The sequence below is a fragment of the Sycon ciliatum genome, chromosome 7 (genome assembly GCF_964019385.1).
Source record: "Sycon ciliatum chromosome 7, ocSycCili1.1, whole genome shotgun sequence".
Lineage (NCBI taxonomy): Eukaryota > Metazoa > Porifera > Calcarea > Leucosolenida > Sycettidae > Sycon > Sycon ciliatum.
In genome coordinates this window covers 8,619,427-8,642,870 of record NC_088649.1, presented here as the reverse complement: position 1 = coordinate 8,642,870, position 23,444 = coordinate 8,619,427, and the positions used below count along the sequence as shown (strand labels likewise).

General features: G+C 48.6%; 1 protein-coding gene across 1 annotated transcript; it reads left to right on the top strand.

Moving 5' to 3' along the window:
* Window positions 1-992: 992 nt before the first annotated feature.
* On the top strand, window positions 993-22,255 carry LOC135820906 (nucleolar protein dao-5-like). The gene is made up of 21 exons (XM_065333956.1): window positions 993-1,403; window positions 3,637-3,714; window positions 4,583-4,687; window positions 5,507-5,642; window positions 6,371-6,499; window positions 6,946-7,046; window positions 8,404-8,563; window positions 9,526-9,644; window positions 11,115-11,193; window positions 11,506-11,681; window positions 12,662-12,800; window positions 13,249-13,391; window positions 14,137-14,178; window positions 14,910-15,015; window positions 15,286-15,322; window positions 16,224-16,302; window positions 17,031-17,212; window positions 17,962-18,165; window positions 18,874-18,983; window positions 20,679-20,879; window positions 21,488-22,255. The coding sequence occupies exons 1-21, from the start codon at window positions 1,296-1,298 to the stop codon at window positions 21,598-21,600; spliced, it is 2,547 nt and encodes an 848-aa protein (XP_065190028.1). The 5' UTR covers window positions 993-1,295; the 3' UTR covers window positions 21,601-22,255.
* The last annotated feature ends 1,189 nt before the right edge of the window (window positions 22,256-23,444 follow it).

The window sequence follows — 23,444 nt, the reverse complement described above, 5'->3', positions numbered from 1 at the left end:
ATTAAATTCCAAACGAATATCTCTGCTGTATGATAGGCCTTGACGGATTATGCTAATATTTTCGTGAAATTATGCTTTTCGCATTGCTGAAAAAATTGCAGAATTATGCTATTTTTATGCTAAAAGCTATCATATTATGCCGCATTATGCTCACATATGCTGCTAATGCATAATGGTTCTGTGCAAAATAACAAGGGAATTTTTTTTTTGAGGGCGTTGTACTGTAGTAGCAAAAGTTCAACGGGGTCAACGCACCGTCCGACCTACATTGTAGCTACGACCATCACTGATTGTTGTGGACTGGACATGACTGTTATCAAGGGAGTCGTAAACCTACAACTTCCTAGTGCATCTACTTGTACTTGTAGTTGTAGAACATGTACAACTGTATGGAATTTGATGCGAACAGGCGGATTATTACAATTTTATGCGATTCGTATGCAATTTGCCTCGAATTATGCGATTATTCGATTTTGGTAGGAATTATGCGAAACATTATGCTAGCATAATCCGTCAAGGCCTACTGTATGATCTGGCAGGTCCAGCTCTCACAAAACGGTCAGAGGATTCAGAGACAGAGGGTCATGACGTGTGAATGGGGGCCTGGCCAGGTGTCAAACAAGCAAGGGCAACACACATGTTTCATGTCATGACATACACCGTACCACTGCCTATGTTTGGAAGATTTCGAGTCCGCGATTCGTGTGAACAGGAAGGATTTCGAGCGCTAGCTAGCGCTAGCGTCACGGATATGAACAAGTGACTGCATGCATATTCATTCTTTTTGTGAACAGTCAGTCTATCCACAAAAAGAATGTAGTACGATCATGTACGACTCGTACACTGCCACTGCACTGGTACTCGTTGACGTCGTTGCGTGAAACAAGGCGCTAGCCCTATCGTCACCTGACGACGCCGCGCGCGCCGTCGACGGCGCGACAGTCTACAGAACAGCAGATCTGATCTGATTTCTTGAAGTAAAAGGTTGTGAAAATACAGCCGTGTCGTACGATCGTGTGGCTGTGACAGTGTGCGTGAGGCCAGAAGAATGGCGGACCAGCAATTGGGGAGGTCCTGACCTTCAGCACCGTTACTAGCGAGGACATAGATCATTGTAGAAAAATTCTCGCCAACGGCGCGACGCCACGATCTTCTTGAAATCGCTGCCCATACAGACCGTTCTGCAGCACTGAATCCTTACTCCAATCTTCAATAAAATCCTGCGTGCTCCGTAGCTCCAGTTTTCTGCGGCAGCTGTCGTTTCTAGCGGCCTTTTGATTGCCCTGCTAGCGACCATGTTCAAGAAAAGGGCCTCTACGAAGCAGGGCAAGACGCCGATAGTGGCCGTGCCCTCGTCCCCTGGTGTAGCTGCTGTTCCCGGTTCAAGTATTCCCGTATCGCAGGTGAGTGTCCGGGCCTTTCCTTGCCAACTGCATGCACATCGTAATGCAAAATAATAAAATAAAAGAGGTGAGAACCGAACGCAGAAGTGGCGATTTCGGACATAGGCCTAGGCTACAGGCGCGGGTTGGCCGCGCGGGCACTCTACGACTGGTCATGCGTTCAGCTGCGAAGAGGCGTAGACACTCGCCAACCTGCGCAGCCTGGCGCTGTGACGGTTGTGTTGTGGGCCCCTGTGTGGGGCCTGCTCCGTCTTGGCTGCACTAACGGCATGACTGTGTAACATCGAATAATACTATTAATAGGCAGATCAGACAATCAGGGTCAAAAGGGTTGCAAAAGATTTGGAAATGCATGTGTTTTGGAGGAAATCATTGACAAGGCCATTGAGCGATAAATTTTTAATTGCCCCTACATGTAATTGCACATTACAATGCCCTGCACTGCATGTCTGGCAGTGGGCTGGAGGTAGGTGCACGGCAGTGTCCAACGTGACACCTTATGCCTGGTCCACACTGGGTCGGTTTTTCGGCCGATTATGGAATCGTACGAAAAGTCCTCAAGATCGGCGCGAAAATTGCCTGGTGTGGATGGTGCTGTCGCACACGTTTCCGACAATTTCAGTGTGTGTGGGGGTGGGGTAGTCCGACCCAGTCGGCTGATTTCATGTCGGAGTCCGTGTCGGAGCATCGGCCGAGTGTGGACCATGCCTTAGCCTACTGCTGGAGAACAGCAGTTGCGCTCCGTGAAATCCGACCCACAGTGGGAAATATTTTGCCCCATTCCCCACGTGTTACATGACACCCTAGCATGTGCATTCATGGCCAAAGAAATCCGACCCACGTGCCGAAAGCAGCGCTAAGGCTCATGCGGCCCTAGGATCGGGTTTTGGGAATGTGCATGATGTAATTGAAATGGAATCTTGGCGGCGCTACTTTTGACTCGCGGGTCGGATTTCTTCAGACCATAGATGTATGGTGGTGGACGTGCAGATGTACGGTTACGGTGATGGAATGGTAACTGGTTCAGGGTACTGTACCGGCTTTTGAAGTTTTGAGTTTTGCATCAGGCACGTCCCTTGACATCCTAGCACATCTGCGGGTGTACACATACACATGTACAAATAGCGGTGATGTAATAGGAACTGATCAGGTGAACCGAGTCTGTAATCTGCATGGGTTGGATATCCCCTGGAACAACTAGACCAGTCTCTACTGTATCAGTATCAGGTGGACAGGGTTGCAAGGTCGCGAAGAGGTTGCCCGTAAAGTAAAAACTCGAGCTCGTGAATATGCATGCGCCGCCGGTTCCGAGGAAGCGCGCCACGGGTGCGGGCACTACGAACGGTGGGCTGTGCACTGGCACTGTGTGCAACAACGTTGTCCGCCGCACCAGGGTGGACTACTCACACACATACACACACACACACACACACACACACACACACACACACACACACACACACACACACACACATGTACACACACACACACCACTGCTGTACGAGTGTAGTCTCTACGCTGTAGTTTAACCAAGAGTACAGCATGACCCGCGAGTGTGTGCAACTCCACTATCAGTGCTGTCCCGACAGAATTTCAAGTTGACGTTATTTTTACGATGCAGTGTGCAGTGTACACGTATTCTCATACTAGGTATCCTGGACCTTTGGCGGACACATCCCCATTTGATCCTGTAAAAACCAGATATGTTGACACCCGGTAAAAATGTCGATAAGTCACTTGTCGAGCATTGCTTCATGAGAATTGCCTCAACTTGAAACTCTGTCGGGACAGCATGGTATCTGGGCGTTGCATACACTTCCTCTTTCACATGCCCAGCGCTGACGCGATGATAGCAAACACGCTTTATTAGACATAGCGACACACATACGTGCGCGCGCACACACACACACACACGCTCGCGTGCGCGCGCAAACTTCGCTAGTTTCTATCAGTAGCAAACCAGTGCTTGCACCATTTTGATGCCACAGTGCTATTTGCCCGGTAGTATTTGGTATCGAGTGATAACCCATACCGAATAGCACTGTTAGTGACCTAAACTAGCTCAGGTTTCCATTCCGTACACATTAGCACTTGCTTGCCACTCCGTACAGAGCGCATAATAATTATGGTGGTCTCATTTGCCTATCCTGTGTTGCTGTGGTTCATGGTACATCCCAAAGACTTTCCTCTTGTGACCTCTGTGATGTGTTTGCATGTCTGTTTTGTGTTTCAGGAGGAGCTGACGTTAGCAAACTCCGAGTTCAACGTTCACAAGATCACCGATATCCAGAACAGATTTCATGGAGGAGAGGTAAGCCACTGCATGTTTCAACCTGCTGGCTACGAACTCTACAGACTGGTCCCCACCACCACCACAACCACCATCACCACCACCACCACCACCACCACCACCATGGCCGCTGCATATTCCCGTTGTATGCACCACATGGCATTTAGTAAAAAATAATTAATTAAAAAAACACATTCTCGTGTCCGAGTAGTACCGTAGCGTCTTGTATTTAAAGCCTGCCGTGTATAGAAGTCTGTTTTGAGTTATAATCCTGATTTTCAAGATGCACTGTGGGCAAATAAGCCTGACTTTAGTGTTGAGCAACTGTTGACATGCATAGAAACACCTCGTTTGAATAGAAACTTAGCACTGACATCGGCTTCTACCTGTTACATGAATAAAAAAAATATAAAAAAATTCACGGTTCGCGTGAGACTCGGCCAAAGGCCCAGTTTTCCGCATCCGCAGGAACGCCACCACCCTCTTGGATCAAGGCGCAGGTGCAGTGCCTAAACGGTGGGAGGTGAGTAGATCAGACCCACCACAAAGTGGTCAAAGACAGAAAATCCCATTAACTGCATCCATGTTTCCCTCGTGCCAGGCCACGAGTTCCCAATTAATTGTGGGTCGCAGCACGGCTGGAAAAAATCCTTTCGCTTCCAAGCAGGACTTGAACCTGGATAAGCCACGTTTTAGTACGCCACATTACGTTATCCTCAGTACCAATGATATTGATTATTGAAAACCCGGTTTTTCCTTACCGTAGGCTAAAAATGTACTTTTACTTAGACTTGGGGGTTGGGAGCTGCACACCCATGCTTTTGGATATGCCAAAACTAGCTTGTCACGTATTCTGCTCTCGTTTCCCACCTGTTTGCTGCTGCTCTAGGAGTTACTCGTGGCCGGGCGTATATTCGTGCGTGAGGGCACACTGTTGAAGGTGTGTCGCAAGGGACCCAAACCTCGCCAGTTCTTCTTGTTCAACGACATACTGGTAAGTATACTAACTTAGGTATTCTCTAAATTACACAAGAGAGAGAGAGAGAGAGAGAGAGAGAGAGAGAGAGAGAGAGAGAGAGAGAGAGAGAGAGAGAGAGAGAGAGAGAGAGAGAGAGAGAGAGAGAAGAGAGAGGAAGGGAGGGAGGGAGGGAGGGAGGGTGGGAGGGAGAGAGAGAGAGAGAGAGAGATTGGAAGCTGTGTCGCAACTCTGAGTTTCACGTATTACTACGACCCATCAGGCAACTGATGGCTCCAAAACGGGCAGCCTGAACATACGGGGGAGCAAGGTGAGAGAGATACTGAGGGGAATCATAGCGTACGAAGCAGGTGCAGGCAAGAAGTTGCTCAGTCTTTCAACTTAGGGCTATGCAGCAGCAGCAGCAGTTCCGGCAGTATTCTCTAAATTAGGTATACATGGAGGGGAGTGAGGTGATGCCATTCATGTGTGCATATTGTTGCATTGCTCTGCCTTCCATCCATCCACAACTCCCTAGTTATAGACCCGTGTTGGTCCCTGTCCCTTTTTTCATCTGCTCTCATTCCGTTTCTTTCCCGATACCTTGAATACGCATGGACACGTGCACGTACGCACTCGCACACCTACACACGCACACAAACACGCACGTATGCACACACGCATGCGCGCGCTGACACGCACATACACGCACACACACACGCACACACACACGCACACACACACATACACGCGCGCGCGCGCACACACACACACACATACACACACACACACTCGCGTATCCCAACACCCACTCTCATTTCCTGTATGACCCCTCTACCTTTGCCCTATGTTCTGCAGATCTATGGCACGATACTACCAACCAAAGGTCGCTACGCACAGCAGCATATACTGGACCTAGAACACATGACCGTTACGTCCGACTGTCACTTCATGCCTTCCGTATACACTGCACACTCTACGGAACTTGATGTCGGTAAGTCTGCATTCATGGGCTTTTAAGATTGCTACAGATCTACCCTCGTTAGTAGATAATCCGGGGGGGGGGGGGGGGGGGGGGGGTTCGGATTGTTTGTCTTATAGCGAGTATTATCTACTATCCGGATTTGAATGTACGCGTTTTAGGTGTGTCAGGGGATTTTTGATCGTTGTCTTCTAATGAGGTTTGGCTTGTAACCGATGTCCTTCTACTGAGGAGGGTAGACATGCATATTATAGAGAGAGAGGGGAGGGGGGGGGGCTCTGGCCTAGAGGTTAGTGCACTCGTGTAGCGTCCTCGTGCATGAGTGTCCGCTCTCTTATACACTAACATTTGGTTTGCCTACTCTGTTGATGGACGCGTGAGCAAAGTTTTCCATAGGCCCTGATCCCAGCCAACTAGGCACAGATACTCTTCTCTCTCTTCTTTGGATGCCAACATCTTCGGCGGAATTCACAGCTCACGTTTCTGAATGATTGGGCATTGAATATCCAATGTGCATGCGAGCATATGCATGTGTTTTCGTCCACATTTTGTGTGTACCCGCATGTGTGTGCCCACATGTGTGAATCCACGTGCAAACATGTACACGTCCACGTGAAAAAGCTAGCAGATTGTCCCTTTGCTATCATTGCCGTCGGCAATGAGCATGTTCAAGGTTCAAGGTGTCTACGTGTGTTCACATGTGTGTGTGTCCACATGTTTGTGCGTGTCCGTGTGCGTAGACTCTGAGAATGCATTTCAGATCAATCACATGGAGAAATCATTCCACGTCTTTGCCTCCTCGCTCGCCGACAAAGCTAACTGGATTCACAACCTGAAAAAGTACATTGCCAAACGCACCATGGGCAAAAGTAAGTTATGCTTCTGTGTATCACATTGCAGGTATGTTGTCTGCAGCAAGGTAGATAGCGATGTAACTTTGGTGGGCTGGGGAAATTCAAGGAGTTTCTGCGTGGAACGGACTCCTTGCTCCAGCCTTTGAAGAAGTGGACTTCATCCGTGTTGTCCACTAACATCATGTCATGCCTAGCTGTTTCGACTGTGTGTTGTCTCTGCAGGTTGCTTGGCAGACATGTGCATATGTTTCTAACCTTAGCTGTACTGTGTGTTTGTGTGTGTGTTTGTGGGTTTGGGTACGTGAGGGGTGTGTGTTTGTGTGTGTGTGTGTGTGTGTCTGTCTGTCTGTGCACATGCACGCACGTGTGTTTGTGTTTGTGTCTGTTTTTGTGGGCATGCACGTGTGCGTATGCCTGTCTCTTCTTGCGCATACTACCCATGTGTGTATACATGACTGCAGACGACCAAGGTAACTTTGCCATGAAGGCGGTGTGGGTGCCGGATGCCCGTGTCAACCATTGCATGGGGTGCGAAGTCAAGTTCACAACTTTCAATAGGAAGGTGAGGCTGGCTGGCTGGCTGTCCGTCTCATACAAAAGTAGTTAGCGAACCACGCAACAGGAGGAATACTTGATAGTGATGAACCTTAACGTTTCCAATATCTTAACGTCTTCCTCCTATTGTGTGCTTTCCCTATCTACTTTTGTACGTGATGTATTTTGTAGCTGGACTCCTTGTTGGTGTGTCATCATTTGAAGAATTAATTAAGCTCTTGCTTGATGTCTGGCTGGCTGGCTGGCCGGCTGGCCGGGTGACTGGCTGGCTGGGTGACTGGCTGGCTGGGTGACTGGCTGGCTGGGTGACTGGCTGGCTGGGTGACTGGCTGGCTGGGTGGCTGGGTGACTGGCTGGCTGGGTGACTGGCTGGCTGGGTGGCTGGGTGACTGGCTGGCTGGATGACTGGCTGGCTGGGTGGCTGGGTGACTGGCTGGCTGGGTGACTGGCTGGCTGGGTGACTGGCTGGCTGGGTGACTGGCTGGCTGGGTGACTGGCTGGCTGGGTGGCTGGGTGACTGGCTGGCTGGGTGACTGGCTGGCTGGGTGGCTGGGTGACTGGCTGGCTGGATGACTGGCTGGCTGGGTGACTGGCTGGCTGGGTGGCTGGGTGACTGGCTGGCTGGGTGACTGGCTGGCTGGGTGACTGGCTGGCTGGGTGGCTGGCTGGCTGGGTGACTGGCTGGCTGGGTGGCTGAGTAATTACCATGTATTAGGTTGCAGTTTGTGCTAAACCCTGCCCTGGTATGGGGGCAGGACCGCCGGAAGCAGTGTTTGATTGGTCTGGTAGTAACATGGCCTTTCATACAGTTTGTGTATGATATGGCGGGTACACATGCCCTCCACAGTAACCACCCAGTTACTTGAACTAAACACGTGTTGCTGACCACACAGTTAGTCCGGTGATAACCTGGTCAGCCGGACCGGTTCCGGTGGCACGCACTGAGCAGACAACGTGCTGGGTGTAGACCAACTCAGTGGGCCACACCAGGTAGATAGGCGGCTGGGTGTGCACTGCGGTTCACGCCGGGCTGATGACTAGTCATCTATAAAAAAACACTACATGCCCCCCCCCCCCCCTGCCTTTTGCATGGAACAATTCTGTAAACCAATCGCTGAATGATTTTGTTCACCCACCATTAAAGGAATTATATTCACTGAATAATTGAATAATGAAAGGATTCATTCGCTGACCGTTGAAGGATTCTATTCACTGCCTCATCTCTCTCTCTCTCTCTCTGTCTCTCTCTCTCTCTCTCTCTCTCTCTCTCTCTCTCTCTCTCTCTCTCTCTCGCTCTCCCTCGCTCTCTCTCACTCTCTCTATCTATCTTCATTTCCCTGTCTCGTTGTCCTTGTTTGGCACAGCACCACTGTCGGTTCTGCGGCAAGGTTGTCTGCAACGACTGCTCTCCGCATCGCGTGGACGTCAGTGCACTGCGTGGCGCGGAGAAGCCCAACGGCAAGATGGAGAGAGTGTGCAAGGAGTGCTTCCACCTCTCCCAGTCCGATCCGCACAAAGGGAAATGTAAGAGCACTGATACTGCTGGCAATCCGATACCGTCTATCTGCATGACCGCTTTAAGCAGTTTTCGATTGGTCCGGTCGTACCATACAGTTTGTGTCTAATATGCCGGGGGACATACATGACATTGTATGCCCTCCTCAGCAATGAATATGCGTTGGTAGCTGCAAAGCTGGTCCGGTGTTAGCCTGACCAACCGGACCGGTTCCGGCGGGCCTGATCCGTTATGACCGGGGAGTATGTATGGAGTAGTCTCACATCTCTGTCATGTGACTATAGTGTAGATTTGTGTAGAAAGTGATCATGGCATGTGGACAGTGAAGCCATCATGGCCGACATCACGTGACCTTTTGATGCAGGGGTTGACTGGCGTTGGGAACCAACATGGCTGTCTCGTATGTGTTGTATCGATACTTTCTCCACCACCAGTCTCTCCGGAGGCATGGGTTCGAATCCAATGTTGCATCTATACTTTCTCCACCTGCTCCCAGCCCCAATGCCATCTCCACACTTATACAATGGACGACGATAACTACATTTAGAGGACTGTTTATTACAAGACGACTACGGAAGCACAACTGGACTTAACGAATTCAAGACGAACACTGCTTTTCACACCAATGTAGTACAACATATGGTCATGTGACAGTTTTCGTGTTGTGGCCCTTGAGGCAAGGTTTCACATCCATGCATGAATCATGTGATGATGTGTTGGATATTGCATCACCAAGCCTCAAGGGCCCGGCTGCAAAACTGCGGTTAGTTGTTGAGTCATGGTGCTGCGTCATGGTAGTAGTTGTAGTTGTGGTAGTAGCATTCTTTTATTTTCCATCGGAAGCCTCAACAGTGATGAACACAACTCTAAGAGGGCCGAGAACAACGTAGAGGGGGTGGGTTGAGAAAAAAAGTCGAGATATAATTATAAGCGGCGGTGTCATTGTGTGTGGGTGTGCTCCCCCATTCAGCTCCGCCGACCAGCCCCGCAGCAAGCCCGCGTTCCAGCATGCGCACCAGCAAGCCGACAGTGATTGACTCACGCAGCGGCACCACTCCTGAAGCGGAGTCCGTGCTAGCACAGGCGGGGGTAAGTGTGCCAAAAATATTTAGAACAAAAATGTTAAACAAATTCACGGTTCGCGTGAGACTCGGCTGGAAACCGAGTTTTCCGCATCCGTAGGAACGCCACCACCCTTCAAGGATCAAGGCGCAGATGCAGCTCCTAAAGCGGTGGGAGGTGAGTAGATCAGCTCACCAGCAAGTGGTCAAAGACCGAAAATCCCATTCACTGCATCCATGTTCTCCTTTACAACAAAATAGATGAAATAATATAACAAGCAACGTAAGGCAAGGAGGACACAATGACAGCACTAAAATATCAAAGGTGTGATTTCTCACGAAAGCAATGATATTTTAGTGCTGTCATTGCGTCCTCCTTACCTTACCCCGGCTTTCTTGCTATATTATTTCATTTATTCCAAAACAAAAAAAAACCACGGTTCTGGAGGCCGCATTTTCCGCATCCGTAGGAATTCCACCACTCTCTATTGATCAGTAGAGGCGTTATTCTCACTTCACACGTGCACAACACGAGCACGAGCTGAAGCCGTGTTGATTGTCTGGGTTCGAGGATTCGTAAGAGCTCTGCAAGCCCTGGTACGAGTCGCAACAGGTGCCTCTCTTGAGCTGTACTGTCTGCTTAGTTATGTACTCTTGCAAATTGTTAATGAAGATCATCATAACGATTGTTCGCATACTCGGCAACTTATAGAGCTTATACCACTACGGTATCATGCGGTAGTCTGCTCTTGAGGTTCGTGGTTTCTCGTAAAAAAAAATTAAAAAAGTAAATCCTGTCAAGGCGACCACTCGGATAAGGCAACCACCTGTCCCAGAAGACCACTGCAGCCAGGACCAAGGGATGCTACTTGCTAAGGGATGCTATTTCCAGTCAAATGGCACTGGATAAGGAGACCGCCTGGTTACAGAGACCACACTTTGAAGGTCCCTTGTGCGGTCGTCTAAGACAGGTTTCACTGTAATACCATGGTGGTGAACTAGCGGATTCGCTGGGCGGCGCTAGGTGTATAGTGTGAGTCAACGGGTTCGCTTATAGGAACACTCAACACCGTATACAGCAAGAGTCGGCGGTTTCAATGAGTCGCTCTAGCTACAATCCATTTCAAAACTATAGACGGCGCACCTAGGCAAAAACCGTTATGCCAGCATCTATACCACATAAAATCTGTGATCACTTTGTGCATAATTTTTTCCAAATTGGGCGTCTGTTATCCAATCGTTTAGAAACTATATGAGAGTAATTGTGGAGCGGACCTGAGCAATATTCTGAAAACTATTCTCGAAAAGTTCCAGCCAAATTTGAAATATTTCAAAAACACTGCGCGTCTATAGTTTTGAAATGGGCTGTAGTGCATCACTATGCCGCGACCTGGACAAAGCTCTCAACTGATGATGTTGTTGCATAACCTCCATTGGCAGCATGGCTGGTAAGTCCCTTTTGCTGTTTCCATATTTCTGCCGTTTATCTTGTGTGTAGTTCACTGCTTCTACTGATGGTGGTGCTGAAGAGGAGAAGAAGAACAAACGACCTGCTCCAGCGCGACCTCCACCGCCAAGTATGTACAGGGTGAAGAATGATGGTTGTGATTATGTGTTGAATATGTTGTTGCATTTGCGATTTCTGGATTGATGGTCATATGCATGTGCATGTGGAAGGGGGGGGGGGGGAGGGTTGTTTGTGTGTGTGTGTGTGCATGTGTGCGTTCATGTGTGTGTGTGTGTGAGTATACATGTGTGTGTTCATGCACGTGTGTGTCCGTCCATCCGTCCGTCCATACCGGGCCATTGCTAGCTTGGCAATTGCATACACTATGACGCAAACATCACGTTTCCATCTCCACTTTAACCTTTTCATCCCGTGTTCTCAGGCTCACCGGCACCTGCAGAACTTGTGGAGAAGGCAAAGGAGCGGCGACTACGGATAGACAGTGGTACGTTTGACCGACCCCGAAGCAAGATGAGCTACAAGGAGAGAGGAGATACTGGAACGGCCGGCGAGGCTGTCGAAGAGGGAGAGGAACAGAATGTTGACATGTACGACGAGGTAAGTCCGCTATCCAACACAGCGCGTACCAAACCACAAGCACAGTCATACCTCGGTTATCCGGACCCAGGTGTTACGGGTACTTCAGTCCACCGGGCGCCCTGTGGACGAGTTTTAGTGGAAATACTTTTACTCTATTGTCACTTTTTGTGGAAATAGTGACGTCATAATGCATATGTATGGCCTTTCCCCATCAACATGTATGTGATTCGGAGTTGCAGGCATTTCAACGTTACGGACAGTGCCCTGTCCCGGACCGCCCGGATAAACGAGGTCTTAGTGTACTGAGAGTCAACAAGTATTCGGCGCTGATCTATTTTCGGCTATTGTCGGCCTGGATATTTCTGGCAGAAAATTTGCTGCGGCTGACATTTTGTTTTGCAAGGTTCAGTGTGACAGTGCATACAGGCAGCAGTATAGTACAGACTGAAATTTGAATGCTGTCGAAATGTGTTTTTGCAAGAGTAGATAAACAAGAGTGTGACACTCGCTGATGGGGTGGCCCACGACGGAAATGTCTGTTGACGTACCGTGATATTTTCTAAAACGCACTCCCTGCGAATCTTTTGGGAAGTTTTGCCTCGTGCTCTAGGCCGGGCTTTACATTACGAGGTCCGGTGCCCAGCACGTGCTCTCACACTGCTCTGCGGCAAAATGCGCGTGCTCTGTACGACACACGTCATGTTTTCTGAAAAGCGTGGCGTCAACAAAACATTCTGCTGTGGGCCGGGGTATCTGCAGATTGTGCAGAAGAGATGCGGAGTTGAACACTTTTGTTTATCTACTCTTCGTTTTAGCCCTGGAGGCTGAAATTTCACCGCTCCGAAAATGTGTACTTGAGTAGACTTTGAGTGACCTTGTGTTTCTGCCTTGTGGCATGGCTTTAGCGCCATCCACGAAACCGCTACCATACAGTCGAATATCTTGAGATTGTATATTGTTGTGTCGTCTTCTTGCTCATAATCTCCTCCATTGGTCAGGATGTGATAAATGAGGGCGAGGAGCAGTATGTGGGCAGAAGCGACTCGTCGTCAGACGATTCCGACGACAGTGCGGAGATAGATCTGGATGACGTGGAGGAACGCGATCCGTTCACAATGCAGCGCGCCAATTCCGAATGTGAGTGCTTGTGCGCGTTCATCAGGGCTGCTTGGACAGCACCTGTTGGCAGTCTAACGATGGATTCTGTTTGTAAAGAACTGTGGAGCCTCCGTTAGCAGACAACTCTTAATATGGGACTTAGTCTTATCCAGAATGCGTTGTTCAGTCCCAAATGGTCTTCTCTCACTTTGTATGTAGCATATTTTCCCGAATAGAAATCTGGCACCTTTTTATGCGTAGCTTCTCGGACCATCGGTTGTGACAACCTACCTATGTGAATATTTATTGAAGCTCAGACCTGAAAGTGGAGGTGCAACTTATATTCGAGTGCAACTTATAATGAGGAGAAATACGGTAATATTGTCTTCCTGACCACTGATTAAAGAAACACGTACCTAATCGAAATTCAGCATATTGAAAGGTGACTGACGTATCTGTCATGTTGCGATGTTGCCCGTTGCTGCAGCACCGCTCCACGGCTCTCTGACTGACGAGGGTCTGGGCGAGATGTGTCACAAGATTGGCAGCAACATTCGCCTCTCGTCCATTGATGTCATGGCGACGGATGGAGAGCTGCATTCCATCATGATGCAGAGTGTACCGGATATTGTAAGTTTACAATTTGACGCGGGCGCAGTACCCCCTACCCCCCCCCCCCCCCCCTAAGTCTGGGCAGGGGTAGGGAAGTAAGGGGGGGGGGGAGGGGGCAGGGTCCACTACTGTTGAACAGTGCAATGCTGATCCCAGTATACTCACATGTACACTCCATGCACTCCGTATTTGGCAAAACTCCCTGGGCTTGTTGGAGAAATCACTAACGCCAAGAGTACATAACCCCCAGAGTGTGCAACGGCGATCCAGCTCTGTGTAGGGTCTTGGTCGAGCGGAATCGGATCTTCTGATGTCATGCGTACACTTCACACCCGCGCAAGGCCGGTCTCGAGGCAGGGCACCATTGTTTTTGATCCAAGAGTACCCGCGACTCCCCGGGTTCCCCTCAGATGTGTACGGTATTATGACGCAAAGATCCGATTCCGCTCGACCAAGACCCTATGCAGAGCTGGATCAGGCGTTGCACACTCTGGGGGGTTATATACTCTTGCTAACGCTGATCAGTTGCTTGAGTGCGGGGTGCCCATCCAAGAACACACACACACACACACGCACACGCACACACACACACGCACACGCACACACTGCAAGTGGGACAGTTGATTTCCAATCCAAGTAGTACAGCTACCTATGCCATGTGTCAAACTTTTCATTCTGTACCTGGTTGATGACTGGCTGTGTTTGTGTCCGTGTGTGTATGTGTACGTACGTGTGTGCATGCTTGTGTGTGCACTCTCGGTAGGATCGCCGCGTAAACGTCGAGTGTGGCAAGTGCAGTAAAGTGGTGAGTCTCCATGACTGTACCTACTGCCTATGCTGTATCACATGACTGTGTATGCAATGTCACATGACTGTGTATGCAGTGTCACATGACAGTGTATGCAATGTCACATGACTGTGTATGCAATGTCACATGACTGTGTATGCAATGTCATATGACAGTGTATGCAATGTCACATGACTGTGTATGCAATGTCACATGACAGTGTATGCAATGTCACATGACTGTGTATGCAATGTCACATGACAGTGTATGCAATGTCACATGACTGTGTATGCAATGTCACATGACTGTGTATGCAATGTCACATGACAGTGTATGCAATGTCACATGACTGTGTATGCAATGTCACATGACAGTGTATGCAATGTCACATGACTGTGTATGCAATGTCACATGACTGTGCCTATGCTGTATCACATGACAATGCATGCAATGTTGCATGACAGTGTACGCAATGTCACAGGACTGTTTATATGCTATATCACATGACAATGTATGCAATGTCACATGACTGTGTCTATTCTGTATCACATGACTGTGTATGCAATGTCACATGACTGTGTATGCAATGTTTACATGACTGTGTGTATGCTCTATCACATGACTGTGTATGCAATATGGGGGGGGGGGCATGCGTACGTGTTTGTGCGCATATGTGTCTATATGTGTGCCTGCATGCTTGGTTGTAATCTTCTTTATGTGTGTATTTGTGTAAATGTACTATTGTGCAGTGCACGGGTGGTGAATACGGGTGTCTGCGCAGTGAGTTCCTCTGCAAGGAACACTTCTTCGACCTGGTACGCGACTCGAGTAGAGTGGACACAAGCACAGCATCAAGTAAGTTATCTCTTTGCTCCCAGTCTCTCTGTGTCTCTATCTATCCATCAATCCATCCATTATCTTTTTCTCTCTCTCTCTCTCCCTCTCACCCACTCTCGCTCACTCTCATTCACTCTCATTCACTCACTCCATCTCTCATGAATGGGTTACGGTGGCTTAGTTTTAGTCATGGATGTCATGTTCATGTTACATCTGCTTGGCACAGTGTCCCCATCTCACTCTGATTCCACTGTGTTCTCTGGTGCTACCTGTATCCCGTATCTGCAGAGCCAGCTACCCGTGCCGAGCCAAAGCCTGCTGGCAGGTGAGTGTTGTCACCCTGAGAGGATTTACGTGTGTCTTTTCAGTAGCGGATCCAGGAGGGGTTCCAGGGGTTCCGCGGAACTCCCTAAATTTCGTAGACGTACTACTGGCAACCATATGCATGTCCATGTACATATACCAGTTACTGGAAACTGCCTAATATGCGTGACGGATTAATGTTCGCTATTTTCGCGAGAAGACCATAACGCGAATAATTAAAAATCGCGAAATCTAACTTCAACAGTGGGTGTATGTAAATGACCCCAGTGCTTCGCGAACTTTTGCCATCGCAAACTCGCTGGTTTTAAGAAATCGCGAAAATTTAGTGACGCGAATATTGGGCGGTTTACAGTATTGAGTTTTGACTATACTGGAACCCCCGAACCCCCGGTGGAGATTACTGGATCTGCCGCTGCTTTTCCTGACTTTGTCCTGTACTTCGACAGGACTAACTTATCATCAGACCTTTTTCAATCCTTTATCTACCTCCCTCTTTATTAACCAGTGGGGAATTTGTTGGAAGAGATTTACAGCCAACACTTGGAGCGCAATGTCGCATGTTATATCTCTTACCTAGCTCCCTCGCCTGTACAGATCATTGCTTGTGGAAAACAAACATGGCCATCTTAGCAACGTGCGACTGGGGCACTGATTTTTTTCCAGAAGATTGCACCACACATAATCTACGTGCCCTCCCAGGGGTTGAGGAGTAGCGGAAACAATCAAGGGTTTCTCGTATGTACACGTGCTTATTTGTAAAACCCTTGTCCCTGCCAACCTGTGGAATCCATACACGTGTCATCGATGGATGCTTTTTTTTATCCTGTACATATCCAATTTCAATTTCACCAGTTTACGTAGTTTACACGTATTGGTGCGTTTTCACCTCATGATTTCTGCAGGCAAGCACCAGTTCGGCCGGCACGACCTCGCCAGGACAACGCTGTCAGCCCGGACACAGCGGGACAGCCTATGAAGCCGGTGAGTCTGAAAGCAAACCCATTCACCGCTTTCACACAGCCCATAGTTTTTTTTCTTCTAAATTGAGTGATGCTTGTTTGGTGCATCTGTTTCATCCACTTTCCCAGCACTGACAATGAGGGCAACGAGGCTGGTTGGTAAATGTATTGGCATAAGGGAAAGGGAGAGGCAGAGATATGATCGACTACATGATGAGAACAATACTGGGAAGAAGAATCTACGACTGTGCGTGTGTGTGTGCGTGCGTGTGTGCATGTGGTGGGGGGGGTGCGTGTGTACTTGCATGTGTACGTGTGTTTACGTGCATGCATACATGTGCTCTGTTTTGGAAACCGTCACATTCATATGCAAGCTACGCCATTGTTCATGAGAATCCAGTTCCTGGACTGGACGACTACACACTACTAGTAGGGCTGTATTGATGTGCCCCTATTCAGCTAGAACTCTGGGTAGGGCTGGGTATGAGTACCGTTGCCAGGGAGATCAGGCGCACCAGCACAAAGGGATGTGCATTCCTTTTGGGGAGGGGCGTGGGTGGGTGGGTAGGGTGCAAGAAGAGTTGTTTTTGTGGAAGTGAAACTTATAGCATTGTTTCTGTGCCATGATGAGGGGAAAGCCAAAGGGGTCAGTCCATGTAGGCAATGTCACATTTTACATAGCGTCGGAGCGCTTCTCGTGCTGTATACATGTTGGTTCACTATTTGAATAACAATTATGCGTTGCTATAGAAACCGCGCCAGCGCATGGCAACAAACACTGCGGATGGTCAAGCGTCGTCTACTCCAGCAACGACCGCAGCAGCAGCAGCAGAAGAACAGCTGGAAAAGACGGAAGCTGCAACCGTGACAACCCCAACCGCAGGTACTACCGCCAGCAGCACGGCTAACACCATGGACGATGTGGATAGACTGTAAGTGTCTGAGGTGTCCTTGCTGCAAATAGTGCTCAACACTCTAGCGAGGGCAGAGCTACACAACTACACAAGGCAGAACAACAGAGACCAAAAAGCTTGAGTGCTTTTGAACACGAAACTCGGAGTAACGAGAAAGCTTTTTGGTCTCTGTTGCTCTGCCTTGTGTAGACTGTAAGTGGAGAAAGAGAATATTTAGTCCATCGGAAAAAAAATCTCAGACTCTACCTCTCTTTTCGGGATATGCGCTCCCCATCGCATGTGCTCTCTGGCCAAAGCAGCTGCATGGAGGAGGTGGCATGTGGTGGGCATTTTGAACTACTTGACTCAATTTTGACCGGTATAACATGCGATTCAGGAAGGTCTTGATCTCGCCACCAACAAGCAACTCTGGTTAACGATCCTTGACAGATGCATGATCCCGTATCATTTGTTTATGCGGGCAATATGCGACCTACAGTCAACTTCGCTAATAACGACTGCGGATATAACGACAATTTGCGAATAACGACAGAATTTCCATGCCCAGAGCAAAGTCACATCCAACTGTAATACATAATAATGAGACTTCGGGTATAACGACACTTTGTGAATAAGGACACTTTTCTGATGCTCCGCCGAGTGCAGTTTTACGCAAAGTTGACTGTACAATGCAAACAAATCCGCATCGAAGCCCCTGCGGTCTATACACCTTTATGATTGAACTATTGTGATGTTTTCTTTACATTTTTCGATCACGTTGTGCACAGCTTGACAATGACACCGGAAGAACAGAAACCCGGTGCGGCCTCAAGCATGCTCGTCTCCTTGGCGACGGATCCACCGGGACTCTCAGCAGAGCCGCTAGTCCCAGTTCCCACGGCAGCCGCATCAGCAATGGCTGCAGATGACAAAGCGGCAGCAACTCCGCCATCGGCAAAGCGTCAGACCGAACGGAGAAGAAAGAAATTCAAGTAAGGGTACTAGTTGAACACTCTTCCTCTCAACCTGCTTTGAATCGTCAATGTCGTCCAATTCTTGGATTGTTGTTGTGTTGTCGCTGCTGTTGTCGGCCAATCCTGCTGCTGTTCTTAACTTCCATTTTGCTTGTGCCTGTGTGTGTGTGTGTGTGTGTGTGTGTGTGTGTGTGTGTGTGTGTGTGTGTGTGTGTGTGTGTGTGTGTGTGTGTGTGTGTGTGCGTGTGTGTGTGTGTGTGTGTGTCCCATATGGTGCAGTGGTATGTGCAGCGATTTCCAATCGATAGGTTGCGGGTTCGATTCCCGACGATTATGGTCACACACGTCTTTCTTCTCTTTGTCAGACTCCTCCTGACTTTTCTTTCATTCTCCTGGGTGGTTACCAACAGCCAGTGCATGCCGGAGTATGTGGTGTGATGTGTGTGCGTGAAAGAAATGAAAAAATGAAAAAGACCAAAAAGTAGGGATTCACTGGCCAGAAAAAGCCACTTCATAGCTGTGTGGTGTAGACCAGGCTGAATAGTGGCGGTCAATTCTTCAGCCTTGCAAGCTGTTGAATGGTGCAATCCCAGCACAAGCTGCTATGGCTTCTGCTGTAGCATCGCTATCATCGCCTTCGGCGATGGGCGTCCAATGGTCCAATGGTGTGTGTGTGTGTGTGTGTGTGTGTGCATGTGTCTGTGTTTGTCCGTCCTTGCCTATCAGATCTGCCACACCAGCAGGCGGTGCAAATGCAGAGACAAGTCCAACATCACCCGCTGATACACCAGCGCACAAGACAACGGAAGAGGAACATCCAGCCTCTATAGCAGAAGGTATGTTCATATAATTAGTGTTGAAACGAGCGTATCTATAACAAACGAGCGATCAGTTCCACTAACGAGCAAGCTATCGAGCGAGCTAACGAGTTTCATTGATGTGGCAAATATGATTTTTTGAATAATTTTTTTTCTAAGTTCGATTTTTTTCAGCTGGTTCAAATTATCACCGCCGGCATTTTGGGTTGCTGCTGCTTCACTTCAGACTGCTGTTTGGTGTCGAGATGTCTTTTCAGCGCCGTCGTCGAGTAGCCTTTTGTAAGAATAGACCGTTTGGCAAAGATTGCAAGTAGCCCTGGTCTTCGCTGCATCGCGGGAGAAAACTTCCAAACGACTGAGCGTAACTATTTGCTTTCACTCGAATGGAGAGGTGACCGAAGCATATCCTGCGACAGGTCAGCAGATGCGGAACAAGACATCATATCAGTAGAGTCCACCAAAGCTGCAACGACAACTGAAACAGCTCAAGTGTCGTGCAGGCATACAGTCACTGTAACTGCGAGTGATTTTCACTTTGCGCGGGACTGGACTCTCGATCGACCAGGGAGTGGTAAAATATTTTATGACTCCCCGGTCGACATGTACTGCCATGTGTACGGAGTACGGTGTACAGTGTTTGTTAGTGCAAACGAGCTGGCCGCACAAACGAGCCGAGTTTCTGGCGAGCGAGCTAACGAGTATCCGGTGAGATCGTTTCAACACTATTCATATTGTCCCCTTATCTCCTCCGCGCTCTCTCTCTCTCTCTCTCTCTCTCTCTCTCTCTCTCTCTCTCTCTCATATCTATCTATCTATCTCTCTCTTTCTGTCGTCTCTTGTGAGTCACTTTTCTATCTCAAAAATGGCAGAAATATGTCACACAACTGCGGACATATACAGCTGGGGATCATCTGCAAATCAGGCTTCAAACCTGAATCGAAACGAGCACGTCTTGCTTTTGCACTCTATGTAGAAATGATAGCTCGGGAACACCATGCTTACATACACCCAGGCCTGCATGCATTTCGGTATGAACTCTGCAGCACCTCTGACGGCTAGGGGCCGGTCGGTTACGATCAGCCTGTACACTTATCATACCAAACACAATAATGCTGTCCCTTCCCTGGATTCCAGAGACATGGCTGCTTCGCCGTGGATGTCAGATCAGAGTGACATGCAGCTGACATGTACAATGAGAACGCTGTACGGTGTGTTGGGACTCATACAGTGTTGCCGGGTGCCAACACAACAACGAACGAACAGGCTAAGATTTCACCAAGCACAGCATACCAACGTAGACGCGGTGACTCAACTGTGCATAGTACTTGTAAGATATGACCAGTCTAGGCTACAAGGCAGACCCCAACCCCCACCCACCCAACGGTAGTGTAGCCACGGCTACGGCTCTCTGCCGCGTACCGCCATGCGTTCTTTCCGGTCACTTTACCCCACTCGAACCCTGAATCGATGGGACACATGATGATAGCGGTCATGCTAGTTCCACTATCCACGTGCCATGTAAACTTTCTACACAACATTTAGTCACATGACTATGCTGTGAATCCACTCCGTAAGAAGTTGGAGAATTAGCAACGACTGCTGAAATACTGTTTAGCATGAAAGACCACGCGGAATTATTCGCAATGATTCTGAGGTATTTTGTCTTGCGGGCACGGTAGCAGTGTGTGCATGTTGGTGCATTCTCTCTTCCAGACGTGTCATTCATGCGCGAGGATACCGACTCTCTTGGTGATACGGGAATGGCAGCAGCAGGGTCTGGAAATGCAGTCAGTCCAGACGATAGCAGCACAGGGCAAGCTGTGTCTTCACCCGACCCTGCGACGACCCCGGGCAGTGATTCCACCGCCGAGGTGCCAACAGGCGACCTGCTGGACTTTGGCGACGATGATAAAGGTCGGTGAAGCGCCTGCAAACCTGCCGCCACTCTGGCGTGTTGATCTTTCTGTCTGTATGTATGTATGTATGTATGTCTATCTGTCCGTTGGTCTGTCGGTCTCTCTCTCTCTCTCTCTCTTCCTATCTCTCTTCCTATCTCTTTCTCTCTCTCTCTCTTTCTCTCTCTCTCTCTCTCTCTCTCTCTCTCTCTTCCTATCTCTCCTTCTCTCTCCTTTTCCTTCTTTTCTTTTTCTTCTCACCAGTGTACAGCAAACACAGTTTGAGAGAGTGTGGAAGTGGTGAACTCAGCTCTACAGGGGACTACAGGGCATTATGATGTTATGTGCTTGTTGCATCTCTGCACGATGTCCAACACTCTTTCTGCAACGATAGCTGGAATACTTTCCCTATGCGCGCGTGTGTGTGTGTGTGTGTGTGTACGTGTGTGTGTGTGTGTGTGTGCGCGTGTGTGTACGTGGGTGTGTGCGTGTGTACGTGTGTGTACGTGTGTGTGTGTGTGTTTGTGTACGTGTGTGTGTGTACATGTGTACGTGTGTGTACGTGTGTGTTTGTGTACATGTGTACGTGTGCGTACACATGTATGTGTATGTGCATTTTCATGATAGATGCAACACAGAAGGCAGGGAATGGAGCGGCAGTGGTTGCAGCAGCCTCTGGCAAGGCTCAGTCTCGCGCGGAGAAGCGGAAGAACAAGTTCAAGAAGAAGGATGCTTCCTGAGTTCTGCGCGAAATAATTATGACAACCGATTTGCGTGTCGCTGTTGCACAAATATAATTACTTCGAAAGTATATCCTTATAGCACAAAATTGCATGCTTACTGTCGAGGTTCGATTTTTATTTTATCGAACGCTTCCAAGATTTTAATTAGATAGTATTGTCTTTATTGTACGTCATGTCGCACTGAAAATCACCGTTACCACCAGTGTGAGTGTGTGGTCTTCTAACACTCAACCAGCTCAGTGCACATACGGTCCTGCGAACAGCACATTGGAGTGGCATGCACGCCGAAGCCTAAGTCCTGGGCGTTGATATGCTGTCAGTGCTACGTCCGCGCAGATGGAATGTGCACCTCGGAGAACGTTTGCCATGCTATTTGTCCACTTTCGGTCTCATGCCACTACAGCCAGGGCTTGCCACTACTTACACACTTTGTCGAAGAATTGCAAATGACCGTACAGGCAGATCTATCCTTTGTAAAAGAAATGATAGATCCTTTGAATAGAAATTAGGAAATCTTCCATGATATTTTCAGCCCGTCTGCCTGTGCTTCCAGATTTGTTTAATTTTTCCCCAGTACTTTCTTCTTCTTCTTCTTTTTTTTTGAGATTTCACCTCAATAGCATGTGAGCTACATCTGTTCCCAACTTCTCACTTGGCTCAGCAAGGGCTACCGCTTTTAATTATAGGCACTGTGCGTCATGGTGTGTCGTCATGCAGTATAGCGATTTAATGTGTTTTATAAACACACTTTATAGTACTTGTATGAAACTTCACTCCTTAACTCCATGTCCCTGCACTTCTTGCTGAGAAGGGAACACGAAGAGTAGCAAAAACAACAGCAACAACAACTCTGTGCAGACAGAGAAAAAGCCAAAAGCACGAACACTTGAGAGCGGGTTTATTCCGACAACACCAATCGCATGAACACACTAATACAGAGTAGCAGTCACTACAATGCTGGCAACTGAAATCCGACCCCCCTGAGCGCCGCGCCGCCCAGGGTTCGGATTTCAGTTGCCAGCATTGTAGTACTAGTACTGTTACTTACTAGTATCACCAATATCTCTGCTATGTGCATGCTATGTGCATGCTTTGTGCATGCTATGTGCATGCTTTGTGCATGCTACATGTATGTGCATGGAAGCTCAGGAAAGGAGAAGTGTAGGCTTTCAGTTTCTGCAACTAGCAGTACAGTGTGTGTTTTTTGTTTTGTTTTTGATGATAGATTTTTTTTAACATACAGAGGCAGTGCGCCTTAACCTGCAATACCGGTAGTGCTCAAATGCCCGGAATGGGCAGAGCGTAGTACGCAAGAGGTACACAAAAGGAAGTAAAATAGGGCTGTTTCGTTGTTACTCAGAGTTTCATGGCAAAAACCAATCATCAGACAATAATTTAAAACATACAATAATGTACCTGTAGTAATGCTATGCGTCTCTTCTCACCTGCCACAGGCCAGTAGTAATGCAACCATATCCGCATCAATGTGAAAGTGGTGGACACCACGCAACTGCATTACCGGTATATCGCATGCGCCCCGATTGTGACTGATAGCAACTGAATAGAGCGGTTGTCAGTTGAAAAAACCCTTTTTTCTTCCCCATCCAGGGGCGTAGGCAGGGGGGGGGGTGCTTTGGCACCCAAAGCACCCCCCCCCCCCCCTCAAAAAATTCGATCTTGGTCCACAGCTGGTTCGAGAGAGACTATAGCAGACCCGCTGATCACATGCGCAACTCTACACATCGCACACTGTAGCCATCCCTGTTTTAGACCAGGGAGTACGTACTACTCCCTGGTTCAGACCTGCAAGTACAATGTATCTGAAACCAATCCACATACAG

Coding starts and splice junctions, on each gene's coding strand:
- LOC135820906 (XM_065333956.1), top strand. CDS start 1,296: ATGTTCAAGAAAAGGGCCTCTACGAAGCAGGGCAAGACGCCGATAGTG. Junction 1,404..3,636: donor CAAGTATTCCCGTATCGCAG/GTGAGTGTCCGG, acceptor TTTGTGTTTCAG/GAGGAGCTGACGTTAGCAAA. Junction 17,213..17,961: donor ATGGACGATGTGGATAGACT/GTAAGTGTCTGA, acceptor CGTTGTGCACAG/CTTGACAATGACACCGGAAG.